The sequence below is a fragment of the Lissotriton helveticus genome, chromosome 6 (assembly GCF_964261635.1).
Source record: "Lissotriton helveticus chromosome 6, aLisHel1.1, whole genome shotgun sequence".
Taxonomy (NCBI): Eukaryota; Metazoa; Chordata; class Amphibia; order Caudata; family Salamandridae; genus Lissotriton; species Lissotriton helveticus.
In genome coordinates this window covers 842,966,236-842,980,769 of record NC_136067.1, presented here as the reverse complement: position 1 = coordinate 842,980,769, position 14,534 = coordinate 842,966,236, and the positions used below count along the sequence as shown (strand labels likewise).

The window sequence follows — 14,534 nt, the reverse complement described above, 5'->3', positions numbered from 1 at the left end:
GTGCTTTACGGGAGGATAAACCTGCAAACAAGTTGTTTCACAGCTGTAAAGTACTCTAACACATGGAAGGGTCTACTTCAACTGCTAAATAAATACAACAAAATAAATGAGTAAATAAATAAACATGAACTTAAATGGTGCTCTAAAGTGGAATTGTGTGATAAAGATTCTGGATCAGGGGTCAAATCAAGAGGCTATAGGAGCATATTTGCTACCAATGGAAGGCGAGCCAAGCTTTAACAGCAAATATTGCGGGAAGTCCATACATTTTTCCAAGAATGCAAGCTACAGCACCAGCAAGGTACTCGGAAACATAGTTCAGCAGTGCTGTGCAGAATTAAGTGCCTAGGAAGATATGGGAATCAAAATGTTTTTATAACTATAAAATATTAGACCAAAATATTATCACCTAGATTGCTTTTTGATTGTGTGTGTGTCTGTACCCCTCTTGCCAAAGGGTTACACAGTTGTCCTATTTTGGTTACATTCATGACTGCTGACAGGCTCCGCAGGCGACAGTCGCATAAGATTTGAAATTAGTCATTAGAAGAAGGAGGTTACTTTTAAGGTAGTCTTGCCACCACTAAATAGAACAGAAAGGATCAGGTGCTGTGTCGGAGACAAAACTCTTCCCCAAGAAACACAGCTGTAACCACCTAAAAGAAATAGATCAGATCATTTATTAGACATGCACAATGTCTCTCAAACCTTTCGCAAGGAAAGCTCCAGTGATTTGAAAGCCAGGTTTAAAAATATGATGCGGTGCACCATTCAGTCCGATATCACTGGTTAATGTGGCCATGTGCTGTTCTACAGTTTACTATTTTATCAAAATATGATTAACTGAAGACACTTGCCTTATCACTTAATGTTGGATCGTTCAATGAGTACAACTTATTGGTAATGTCCTTTCCAATAAGGTACTTGAATATTTCAAAGAGGAAAGGCTCCGACTCCAGAAAGTAAGTTAGCCTTTCCCGTGACCAGCACAAGAACTTGCAGTTATCTTCCGCAGTGATTGTGACCTAAAAGGAAACATATGAGGTGCATCATTAGAACAGTACTTGCTTTGTAATTCCATGCACTTTTAAGGTAAAATACAGCATCATCAGAGTGATTAGCAAAATCTGAATTTGCATAACTTAGAATGCCGTGGCTTATCGTTGTATGAACCCATCTACTCATCAGGTGTCATAGTTTTTCAGTCAAACTCTGCAAGACTTAAACCTTAACTGTTGAACTATTTAATTAACTCCTCTTTGGCATCCCTGTACTCTATGGGTCCAATTCACAAAGAGCCTCTGGAGTTGTGGCAGCGTCTCTGCATTTGTGGAGGAATCTCAGCAATGAGAACTGCTGAGCAGAGATTCCACCATGAGAGCTCCTCGTGAATTGGGTAACTAGATATGCAGCCATTTCTCTGGCACTGATCTGCTCTAGTTAGATCCATGTTAGTAATATTCTGCATAACACAGACCTAGTACATGCTTACAGTGACCGAACAGTAAAACTTATTTACATTTCAATAAACAGTTCAGTGGAAGAATGTACGCAGGCCAATTTACCAGAAATTTCCAGAATTTCTGTCGCCCAAGTTCACAATATATTAAACTAACTGCTCATTATACTTCTCCAACCAAAGGCACCCTGGCATACCCTATACCCAATCAGTGCTACGTACTCCAGTCTTTTTGTATAGACACACCCAAACTTTAGAACTCACTATCCGTATGTATATTTGTACGGAACTGTGTGTTTGAGATGCTTCTGCTGCAATAAAGATACTCTCTGACAGCTGTTGTACAGCTAGGTAACGGTTTTTCCTTTATTAAACATTTTGGGCGATCAAACTCAATTTCCCAAAAACCTATTTCCAAAAGAAACATGAGTTTTCCCATAAAATGAACAGTTTTCATATGTATTAAATAAATGGACCACAAACTTCAGCTGTTGTTTTTGGAAATTACGCAGATGTACAAAGGCCCTACATGGCAGATTCAGTTTCAAATGCCCAGGTTTAATGACCACATGCCATGATCACCATAACGGCAAGGATGTTTAGGATACACCAATAATGCCCACTATTGTCTTAAGTCGACCATTTCACCAAGGCTGGATACCACAATGGCCGCAATGCCCACAATACATCACTGATGACCAATATTATTCCAGGAATGGCTACCGTTATATCAGGGATGGCTAAAATTATGTCAGTCATGACGGCTACCAGTATGAAATAACTAGACAAAGAATGGCCACAATATGACTGTTCTTATGCCAAGGCCACTATTATCCCAGGAATGAACTCAAATTTGCTAGAGATGAACCCAGACATACATGTACACACACAGATGCATGCACCCGTAAACAAATACAGACACCTGCTTGCACACACCACACCCACCCTTCCAAAAGAAGTGAGACTCTTTATTGTCTCAACTCTGTCCAGCCTCTGCTCCCCTTCGCTCCTAGGCTGACCACGGTCTCACACACTTTCTCTTCCTGCTCTGGCTCCTGTAATCCCACAGTTTAGTGACCTCACTTGGGCTCTTGCTCTGGCTACTTCTGCCATTCTCTTTGCCTTTGCCACAGTTCAAATACATAGTGTTATTTGTGGAGTGGAACCTACAACATGACCAATATCCTGGAGACTTAGCAAGATTAGGCTTCAGCTAGACATTTGCCATTAACTATAAACAACTATATGCAAGTGGCACTCTCCGCAAAGTGAACAAGACCAACCAACACTAAACGGTCTTTTTCATCCCATGCTCTCTAATTTAGAGCAGACTGAGTTAGATCTCCCAATCAAACCAGAAGAAATACAACAGACAATATCAGAAATGCTCTCGGGCAGGAGGCCCGGCACAAACAGGTTCCCAATGACATTACAGACAGGAAGAGCTTCAAGGGCGGACTGTAGGTTCTGTACCTCACACAAGTTTCCTAAATTCATAACAGTTCTGCGCAACGATACCCTGGCACCAGCTGTTACGTGATGCCTCTGTGTTCTAGATCCTGGAATTGAGTCGTAAGTGGGTTTGCACCAGGGAATGAAGTCAAAGATACTTTTGTTGTATAAAAAGTCTTTATTCCAAACTAGTATTTCTCATATGCTAATAGAGCATTAGGCTCAGCCAACGCGTTTCGTTCTTCCTTGGAGAACTTCATCAGGGCTTAGGTAAAGCGTGGCAGAACTTTGAAAGAAATGATGAAGAATTAGTCCAATGTAGGAGCTCCAATTTATTGCGGTGGATGCAAGGACATTTGCTAGGGCTAAATCCAGCCCGAAAGAGAAGATCCTTGTTCAATGGTCCCACGGGTCCATCTGTGAGAACCGCAGACGGAGCCCTGATGAAGTTCTCCAAGGGAGAACGAAATGCGTTGGCTGAGCCTAATGCTCTATTATCATATGAGAAATACAAATTTGGAATAAAGACTTTTTATACAACAAAAGTATCTTGGACTTCATTTCCTGGCTCACACCCACATACGACTACGGTTTCCCAATGACATTTCTTAAGAAATATGCATTACTTGTAATACTGCACCTGCTCACATTACTCAAAGAGATTTGTCTTGCTGGTTTCCTTCCCCATGACATGCGTGGAGCAACTATTTTTGTCATCTTGAAAGCAGGCAGCCCCCCTTATGACCGAAGCTCCTACTAACTAACCAATAAAGCTTGTTAATGCAAAAGTGAAGGTCCTAGCTAAGGTACTCGCAAACAGAATGTTTAAGGTGATCTGCACCCTTATTAATGATGGCCAGAATGACCTCATGCCAGGTTACAGTACCCGCCTCTGCCTTTGATGAAAACACTTTGCAATGGCTCAAGCCCATAAATTGAAGAGCGAGGATGTTTTGATAGCAGTCGTCTTCGAAAAAACTTTTGATGCAGTGCCCTGGCTGTTCATGCACCTTCTTGCTGCATAAGGTAGCTTTCAGCCCATAATTTAATAGGTATATTGAGGCACATTACACAGCGCCATGGGCTCAGGTCAAGATTAACAGCATGCTATCTGCAGAATATTTTGTAAATCCAATTATTCCCCCCCCATTTTTGGATGTTATTGTGGGCACCTTCTTTCTTCAGAAGTAGATTTCCATCATTCTGCACCAGGTGCAGTGCATCCATTGGGGCGTTGGGGCGTAGCCCCCCGCTCACAGCTCCCTCCGCATTTCTGAACACTTTTAAGTTCAAAGACGCCGAGGGAGAGCTGACAATCATATCAGTCAGCATGACGTCGGACCGCCCACCCCCTTCAGAGACTGAAGGGGGTGGACGGTCTGGCGTCATGTTGACTGACATGATTGTCAGACCATCACCAGGGGTAGGCAGCAGCACAACACAAGTGCGCATGAGTGGGGACAGAGGGTGAATTTTCGCACAGTGCCCACTCATGCGCACTTGTGTTTTAAGTGGTTTGCGCATGCCCATTAGGAGCCCCCTCGGTCTCCTAATGGGCGTGTTGGGGGCGAAGAGTAGCCGTGCCCTAAGCACCAGGATTGGCTGAGAGGGGCTGCTAGTCCACTCCTGTGCCGTTTTGAAGAAGCAGAAGCGCGGACCGGCGGTCAGGTAAGTGTTCAGTTTTATATTTAATTCCCTGTGCTGCGACCCCCCCCCGCGTGCGAGAGCCACGACTGAGGGGGAATACTATTTAATTTTCCATCCCACGAACCGCAAGATAGAGCAGTCATTTGCAAGACACGTCCATTGCCACCCCACATATACCCTGGCCGCCCCATGTATACCCTGTCCCTGCCCCTGCAGGCTAATTCACCTCAGGCCCCCTCCTGACCTGATCAGCCCCAGGGCTGTGCTTACAGACAACTGCGTGTCATACCGCCCCGCCTCCTATACAGTTGTAGCCCTGGGGTCTGTCAAAAATGATTCAGTGGATAATATACACATTCGGGGGAAATGCATCCCTGAGACATCGGAGGAGGAGCCCCTGACTCGTGGGCCCTCCTGTGCATGGAGGAAGCGGTCTTGCTTGCAGTTTTATGAAGCGCTAACTCGACCCGAAGGTATTAGCACTTTACATGAGCACCATTTTTTTGCACAACGGCACACTCATTTATGTAGGCACGGGGAGATTAAGTGATTTGCCCTGAATCACAGGACGTCGAGCGTCGAACCTGCAGGTTCCCTAGCTCCAAATTCGGCAACACTGGGCCTTACGCCACATCCTCTCTCCCTCAAGAGGTGGAATGAACTCCCAGATCATTAAACTGTGGCTCTCTTCAATGCCTTGACAGGGGCTCTCATTCAGTGTAAAGTCTATAGAGAGCTGTGACGTACCGTCCGGAGGGAGTCTCTAATCACATACTTCAGAGGAATCCCGTAATTTTGTGTTACGTCACTGATAAAGAGAAGTCCGTGCTTCAGTGCGTTGCTGTGCTGCTGAAAACGTTGCCGGGCTATAAGTAACAATGCTGCTTGTAATGGGAAACAGTTCATTTTCTTACAGGTAAGACAGGCAGGGATGTAGACAGTTCTACTTTTAACAGGACAGACTACTGCATGGTTGTTGGTGATAGGAAAAGCACAGGTTTCTTTGCCTGTTTTTACAAAGAAGCCCAATGGTTTGAAATGTCACTATCAGAAAGTTTGAGCACACTTGATGCTTCGTGACAGTTCAGCTGAAAATAATAACTTCTGTTTAAGCAACGTTTAACGTTATAGTTTATTGCCTTTGTAGGCACTGTAAATACTAGTTTTTCCAATGACGAAAGTTGGTGTTGCCAGGCTTTTTGCCATGTAAATACAACAAAATACACCAGAACTGCTCTAATCTGACGTGTGCGCCGAGTGTTGTTTTCCAAGAGGCAATAAACTGACCTCAGCAGGCAAGGGGCCTGTCGGAGGGAATTTGCTGATAATTGTCCCATATGATTTAGTGGCTGACTTGGCAAAAGTGAAAGATTTAAACATGCTAGTTTGTCTCTATGAATGGCTTTGGCAAAAAAAGTTTGTTAGTCTCTATGGATGGATTCATGCTTTGCCTGCCTTATCTCAGGCATGCTGAAATTCCCTCACACCACTCATGTTGATTTTAATTTACAATATTTCCCACTGTACGCCTGCATTTTGTTTGAACATTGCTGCCTAACTTACAAGTACTTGTTATACATTAACCTGTGAATAGGTTTTAAATCTGGCAGGTGGCCCTAGTCACCAAAAGCAATACTGGTCCTTCCAAAATACAACATACATGCTTTTTCTGATGCTGCCCCAGGTATTAGAATAATAGTCCACTGCAAATCGGACTCTTCCTTCACTACAATACATTATAAAGGGTTTACTGTGCACCTGTTGTATTGGTCTTTTTTGTAGAGGATTTGTGGTGTTTGGTGACCTTCTTATTGCTTCCATGTTTTCTTTGTACTTTTATTCATCTGTTTTACCTGTATGAAAATCCTTTTTGTGGATTTTCACAAATGTTATAGCGCGGGGATGCCTCCGGGTCACCAGGCGCTCTACAAATCGCTAAAATAAAATAAATAAATAAATACATTTTGCTATTTTCTTTGATATATTTTGTACCTACTCGCACTTGGTGCACCTAGTCTACTTTCTAGAGCAGGCATCAGCAACCAATATGTCGATTACTGTTGTCATGTGCACCTATCATAAGCAAGATTGAGCTTTTTTCTCCCTTTAATTTGTAATTTTGTCTTGTCATTGTGTTTATCAGGCTGGTTTTTAGATATGCAATGATGTATAGTGAGCCATATGTTTAACCTGTAAGGCAGGTGCAAGGGATGTATTATGTTTTGTGAAATTGACCTGTTTTATTCAAGTGGCCTGTTCCAGATCATAAACATTCTGGCATGCAAAAAGTGGATTTAAGCGAGATCTGTGACTGTTTGATTTGTTCAGCATGAAGACTGAAGATGGGGAGCTGGTTTCTGGTGTGTTAAACATGTAATACTCCCCAGTGTTTGGTTTCCAGTTCCCTGGGCAAGGCAGGTATGCCCGTTACACATGTGGGTGCTGCTGAGCTCATGACTTGGGCTGGGAAGCTTATGTTCAGGGCTATTCTTCAGCACCTTGATCCTTCATGTTTTTCTTGTTTCCATATTGCCTCTTGGAGTCTTGGTACAGCATTGTGGCTAATAAAAAAATGCCTCCTTTGATATTACTCAGCAATGCATTGTATCTCGAAGTCTCTTATGAAGCTCTGTGGTTATACTGAATAAGCAGTTACCTATGTTATATGATATCTCTTTATTAATGTAATAACTGCACTTTCACAATTGCTTTGCAGTATGACAAGAATTTTACACCTCACCACTATCAAATGTCACCAGCCGCCCCTGTTCTGCACATGTCCATACTTCTTCCAGATTGTATTTGTTGGGATGCTAGTTGCTCTACATTTATGCACAAAATCCCTCCTGGCCACTACCAACCCCAGGTCAACAAATAACCGCTCAAATCTATTAATACCTAATTCCTATAAAATGTAGAGCGGTGCAATTTGAGCTGTTAATGTGTTGAATGCCTTTCCAATATCCTTGTATGACTAATCACTCCCACACTGTGTGCAGAAAAGTGCCTTTGTCTATCTCACGTCTCAGACAATTTCGAAAGGACCCTCACTACAAAGGCCAGAGTCTTTGCCTAGTGTGATATATTCTGTGCAGGTAGTGGAACAGTATCAGTCTAAATGTGGTTGACATGACAATCTGTTTTGGAGCCATCAATGCTGTTGCCCTGTTTGTGGCTTCCAATGTACATACACTTACATCCGATGCCTCACTAATTTTTGGGAACATGTTGGGTGCATGTATCAGTATTGTTTTTTACACTGCTGATATCATATTATAAGGCAGCCTTTCTAGTGTAAGTTTGGATTCTAGTGCTAGTTCCCTAAATGTGCATAGACCCAAAGAATGACATACTGGCTGAGCTTCACTTCTAGGGTGTTGGCGAGCTGATAATATATTTGACCTGCTTGTTAGAGAACACTGATGTAGGATTTACCTGGAATTTTTCTCCCCGGTTCAACTGTGTTGATCGGAATTCTGGCGAATCTATATAGGCATTTGGATAAATATTATGCAGAAAATGACCTCGGTACGAGACTTTCATTCTAATAAAAAGAAAAGATATTAAGTTAAGTTCAACTACGATGACCCATACTGATAAGTCTTTGTGCCAATATCCTCAAAAATCTAGAAAAGCAAAATTGGAAGAAATTAGTGACAAATCAACAATCTTCAGTCAAATATTGTTTGTCTTTCTGGATGATTTAGTTGGAATTACGTAGCACTAGTTTAAAATATAGAGCGATTTTAAACTTTAACTTTTGGATCATTCTCATTAAGAAGTGACCTGTACTGTGGAAATTATTTGTTATTGCAAATTAAATAAGCCCTAGAAATATAGGAAAATGAATGAAACTTGTAGTAAATATGTGACTATATCACTTTAAAAAAATGACCAGGACTTTTTAATGGTGATATTCAACATGCTACTGTTACAAATCTACCTGTAATGTGATCTATAATGTACAGGCCATTCACATCAGTTTCAATGCTTAAAAAAGAAAACGCAGAACTTGGCAAAACATAGGGAAAAGAAATATATGATGGTACAAGGGTAATGGGGAAAATAGAAGCTGAAAAGAGGAGATGAAAGGAGAAGTGGAAAGATGAGAGGATGAAGAGGGGAATGTGAGTGGGGCAGAATATAAAGGAAAGGAAAAACTGTAGGAAAGCAGTTGAGCAAAGCAAAGGAATGAGGCTGGGAATAATGAAGCAATACCAGTGAAGAGGGGAACAATGTAGGTGAGGAGAATCAAGGTGAGGCGTTTAGTGTTGACAATTTGAAGAGTCCTTTGGATTAGGAGAGAATACTAATATGGGTTCCTACAGCATCTTGGATTTTTTACTTTCCAAAGTTATTGGAACAGGTTATCAGATTGGTATACGTTCGTATGACTGTAAAAGGGCAAAAGTCATATATATTTTTTTATTAGTAGTTCTTACTTCTGTAATAGATGTCAATTACTCTTGAATTTCCAGGTTCGTGACATATTTACTGACCTACCTCATTCACAAAACTTTATTTCCCTCACTGAGCATTTCTTATTTCTGGAAATTCATAAATAATTCAGAGCTAAAAGTGGAGTAAGATACACCTCTTCATCATACATTATTATGGAAATTTAGTATATTCATATGTCATCCTGCTTACAATCAGATACACGTGTTTGTCAAGCACATACTTTCCTTTCAACAGGATACTTAAGCGATCATCCACAGATGTTTTATCCTCAGCAGCATATGCCTGTCCTTTTTGTAAAGTTTGTATATTGCAGAACTGGCCCGTGAGTCTCTGAAACAATTCTGGAGGTACATGAAGTGGTTCAAAGAGGCGTTTATAGATACCCTTCAGCTCCTTCTCAATCTTAATCTATGTAAAAGAAGAGCATGGCACTGATAAGCTTCGAGAAATTAGTGTACATCGACAACAGAATATTGTGCACGTGAGAGACTAGACAAAAGTAATTTGAAATGAAGAAAAGGGCAACAAAGTATTAGTTCTGCTTTGCATTCGTTTGAACCAGAATTTTTTAATGCAACAGTGATTTTAAAAACACATTAGATATGTAGTCTTACTAAAATGCACTCAACATTTTAGTAACTCTGACAACATCATGCATAGGTGAATTCTGAGTTAAACAAGCAGTAATAAGGATAGAAAGATGAATCCAGTTGTTGAGACAAGATAAGGCAAGGTAATAAATGTTATTTGTTCAATTAATTAAAAGTAATACAAAAATCGTAAAAATATCAAACAAGCACATTGGACAATCTTTTAAAAAAAAAAATGTATGTAAAATCTTAGTGGCTTAATACTTCCATTGAGTCAATATAAACCAAAACATGATCACAAGAAGAAAGGCAGTTCCTAAATTAACAAAAAGCACTTCCGCAAATAAGCAATATGAAAGAAACCAATCTAAAACTTCTACTAGCCAGATGCAACATACCGATTTACTTACTTATGGGTGTACAAAATATGCGGCCCATGTGCAAAACATACTGTATTAGGCTGTTGCTTATAGTTAATTATTGTCTAAGAAAAAATAAACACTTTACTTTTTTTGATTAATAAGATGACCATAAAAAACGTCCCTATTATATTTACCTGAATTATACATACATGTATACTTAATAAAATAGTTGGTGCACCAATATTACATCATGCATAAGTGAATTCTGAGTTAAACAAGCAGTAATAAGGATAGAAAGATGAATCCAGTTGTTGAGACAAGATAATTGGAGACATAAATCCTAAAATCCAATTAAGTCCTACGAACCCTTACAACTAATAAGATTACTTTAAGAAACTAATCGTAGCGTTCTGGTAAATCTAACCATATAGTGAACATGCATTAATTAACTGGCAAGTTGCCAAAACTTTTCGGTCATAACCACACCAGAGTATAGCTCCTCCCGAGAGTTCACTGAGTGCAACTGACTATTGGATCTATTTAGCTCTATGATGGCTAGATATGGAAATTTGATCAGGCGTCAAGTGAGTTGGTAGTCTGTACCTTGCAGACTCACCAAGAGGGCTGACTTGATTGTTTGAACACCAAGTCTGTGAAAACTAGGTGTGGGCAGTGTACTCCGATCCACCGGTGGAGTTCGCCCATTTTGCCACTCCATGCTCCAGTTGGAGCCTGGAGTTCGGCAAAAACTCTGCCCACCGCTGCGTAGCAAAGTTTACCTGCACCCACCCCTACATCAGGATGTGACCGCCATGTCAGCTCCCCCCACAGACACTGGTAAGCAGCCTGGCTTAAACATGTTCTATGAAGCAGTCATCCAAAGTTAAATATTAGGGACCCCTTACCAAATAGTGACTTGCTGTTTCATCTGCGTGTGTCACTTCACGGCCCTGGGGGGAGGGTGGGGGTGGTTGTTGTTCATTGCATTTGTGGCGCCACACACAGGAGAGTGCTCCCGTAGACGCACCTTTGAATCTCAATGCCGCCCACCATTTGTGAGATTCACCGTCCTCCTAAGGAGGCCTTCCCAAGCCTGGCCAACGGGGAAGGTAACAAATCTGGACATTTGCTGTGTCCAAATCCGTGGTTGCCCTGGGACAGCTGCAGGTGAAACAAACACAAGTGGTCCCTGGAATGCTGTCAGAGTGAGAGCAGAAAGCCAGAAGGAAAGTGATTGATAAGAGTTGCACAATCTGCCGAAAGAGAAGGCTTGTAAATGTGCAATCATCGGAGTCATCTGGCTCGACCAACGCTTTGAAACGGGAACAACTAGCTGCGGTACGTTTATGGCAGCGTTAACGTAATATGTGAATGTTAATGTGAATGGCACTCTGCAACTAATGCGCCATAAGTATCAACCAGAAGTCTTTCAGAAGGTGCACAGATTTACACATATATTAAAAAAATTAACACTCCCTGAACCCATCCTACCATCATCTTATTGACGTTTCAGCTCTTTGAAGTAAGAAGACATAGCGCTTTATAATACTCCAAAATAAATACATTGGTAAAAGAAACTCCAATTAATTTTCTTATCATCCCCAATTCATGTGTTGCTTTTGTAGTTTGAGCTGGGCAAAGTTTCCTAAATTGACTGAGACAAAACAACTTGATCATTGTCTTGGATTTAGGATCCCTGCTGCCACCATCATACAAGAGAAGAGCAAAAGCAGTGCACGCCCCAGCCCTGTGCAGCAACGTGGTGCTGTGACACACATCACGCACTGCATGGGCCTATGTCAGTTCAAGGCCGTTGTTCTAAATTTCCTCAGATAATTCAGACATCATTTCTAGGCCTGTGAATCATTAATCAAGTCCCTCGCCCGGTTTTCCTTTTTGTGAGACATTAACAAGTTTTCACCAGTGCTTTCTCTGAACCATGCGGCTATCTTTGTCCTTTCATAAACGTTTAATGAACAGAATCAGTGTTTCGGTAGTAAACAGGATGTCACTGGTGCCATTTTAGAAGGGAAAGGCCACAAGGGTTCATACTAACTTAGGGACCACAACTAGTTGTCAAACAGCAAGTGTTATAGTTTTTCTAATTTGATCCCACCTCTGCAGAATTCTGCAGAGTAAAACTCTGCGAGCTCTTCCCACCCCTAGTAAAAACAAGGACGTAAAAGTTGCCTTTTTTTATTTCAGAAATGTTTTATTAGATTTTATGCGTACCGGAAATACAGGAAAGAAAATACATATAGAGCAACACATCCAGGGAGTGATGCCGATAATCTGAGTGAAAGACAACAGTATAGTAATTAAACAATAAAAGTTACATCTCAGAGGGTAGGAGCTGTGAGTGTATTGGTTTGAGGATGGGATTGATTTGTGTTGGTGTGCTGAATGGATTGGGTTGGTTGCTAATAGAGGACAGTACAGTATCTTGTTTGTATGGTGATGGTTGTGGATTGAGAGAGGATAGAGAGGCGGAAAGAGAGAGGGAAGAAGAAAGTGAAAGGAGAGTAGCAGGAGGTATCAGAAGTTGGTAGGAATGAGGAGTGAGGCACTAGGGAGTAGAAGGGAAGGCGTATAGGAGAGATGGGGATGGGGAGAGGGTGGGAGTGTCCCTAACTTGGATATTTGGGGATAATTTGATATATAGTTGTCCAGTTTAGTACACATTTTCCCTTTAATCTGTGGTGCGAGTTTAAGGTATGTATTCAGTGAGTTAATTGTGCTTCTGGTAAACTGAACCCATTCCCACCAGGTGTGGGAGGACAATTTGGATGAGTACTTCTACTCAGAGAGGATGACTTTAACACCAGTTGTGACTAGTATATCCCATAAGATTTGTTCTTTATTCATTGCTTGTTTTACTTCCGGTAGAAGTATACCTAGTGTAATGGCTGCTATACCGGGAGTCCACTTTATGTGAAAAATGTGTGATATAGTGTCACTGATATCCTTCTGGAACTTTTTAGTGTAGGAGCATTCACCAAGCATGCATCTCAAGTCCCCTATTTGCTTCTTGCAAGTCCAGCAGGTGTTAGAGTAGTGTGGGCCTAGTTTATTAAGTTTGGCTGGGGTCCAGAGGAATCCAATTGCGGCATTGTGTCAGTGAGGGGATTAGTTGTTGGTGGTAAGGTTTTCCCAAATGGACGACAAGTCTAATGGTGTCACATGAGATTAACTAGAGTCAGCCAGTAGGGATTCTCATTTAGCCTGGATGGGTTTGGTAAGCACAGATTTAGTGGGGGAAAGGAGAGCGTATAGTTTGGAAGACGAGTGGTGCCCTTTGCTGTAAGTAATTAGGGGTTTTGGGAGGTCTGGATAAGTTGGTAGTTTACGTCTGGCTATGAGTGATTTGATTTGTAAAAAGCGAAAGAAGTCCATTTTTATTGAGGTTGAACTCCGTTTTGAGACGTATTCCCATTAGTGCCCATTTCTCAATGAATAGCTTTCTTCCTTGTACTTTCAGGTTTTTGTTGTGCCATAGGAAGGCTAAATTCGAGTGACGCATTCTTTTGGATAGCTTGTTGTCGACATAGTGCCTGTACTGTGCATGAAAGTATGCGAGCTGAGTGTTCTGTTTTGATTTTCTTAATAGTCATAAGGGATAATGGTTTAGCCAGATCTTTTTCGATGTTGAGCCAGGAGGCAGAGGTGCTGGTAGTGGGTAGAAAGCACTGGCTTCCTGGTTTTGCAAGTAAAGCGTGTTGGTATCTCCTGGTGTTGTAGGTTTCGGCCTCCTTTTTTGTTTTTGGGAAGCCTTGGTTTCTTTAGCGCAATTCTGTTTTTTTTGGATTTCAATAGGAACTCGGTAAGCATCTCGCCTATTTTTATAAAAATGTTCTAAGCAAATTGAGCAGAAAGAGACTTAGGCCTATTATGTGCTCTAATGGCTCATTATGATGGCCACATCCTCTACAGCCTTTGTACTTCATGGTCGTTATCATGCTTTGGCAGTATTTCAGTATTCATATTCCAATGACCTGGTTACATAGAACACTGTAGCCTTTCAATGTTACATCAACAAAAGAAAGGGGGTAGCGATATCGTTAGACCCTCTCCTCTAAGTCAGGGGGAAGGATGACCCCTTAGAATTACCCTTGCTCACCCTCTAGGTGTGGGCGTGAGCAGCCAAGGCTATTCTCCAGGCGTTGTTTAGTTAAGCATTTGTAATAACACACACAGTAAAAGTACCAATCCCCCCACAAATGGACACCAGGCTGTGGTCATATAAAAATACGTTTTCTTTATGTAAAAATATATCTGCAGAAAAGGTTTAACACAATACCAATAATAACATTTTTAGGATAGGCGACAAGATTGCAAATAGGCAAGCGTTTCTCAGTTTCTGATTCAAATGTTTCTTTCTCCGTTCAGTTCACTTAGAAATGGTTCTCTTAGTCTTTTTGTACTTCGAAAGCACTTCTTGAGTAGACTACGTACGTTGCCACTCCGTGGGGACCTTAGGGACTCGGTCCTGCTCTTTGCAGCGCTCCCGTACGTGTCTCCCGGTCAGAAACGGCGACACCCTACCGCGTCTCACGCATCTAGCGT

General features: G+C 41.5%; 1 protein-coding gene across 4 annotated transcripts in view; it reads right to left on the bottom strand.

The window, feature by feature from the left end:
* Nucleotides 1–14,534, bottom strand: part of POPDC1 (popeye domain cAMP effector 1) — a 339,238-nt gene that overhangs the window by 67,127 nt on the left and 257,577 nt on the right. For all 4 annotated transcript variants that reach the window (XM_078648448.1, XM_078648445.1, XM_078648444.1 and 1 more), the window contains 3 exons: nt 9,240–9,427; nt 7,994–8,102; nt 854–1,025 (listed from right to left, as the gene is read on the bottom strand). In XM_078648448.1, coding sequence (XP_078504574.1) covers nt 854–1,025; nt 7,994–8,102; nt 9,240–9,427 — 469 coding nt within the window. The remainder of the gene's footprint in view (nt 1–853; nt 1,026–7,993; nt 8,103–9,239; nt 9,428–14,534) is intronic.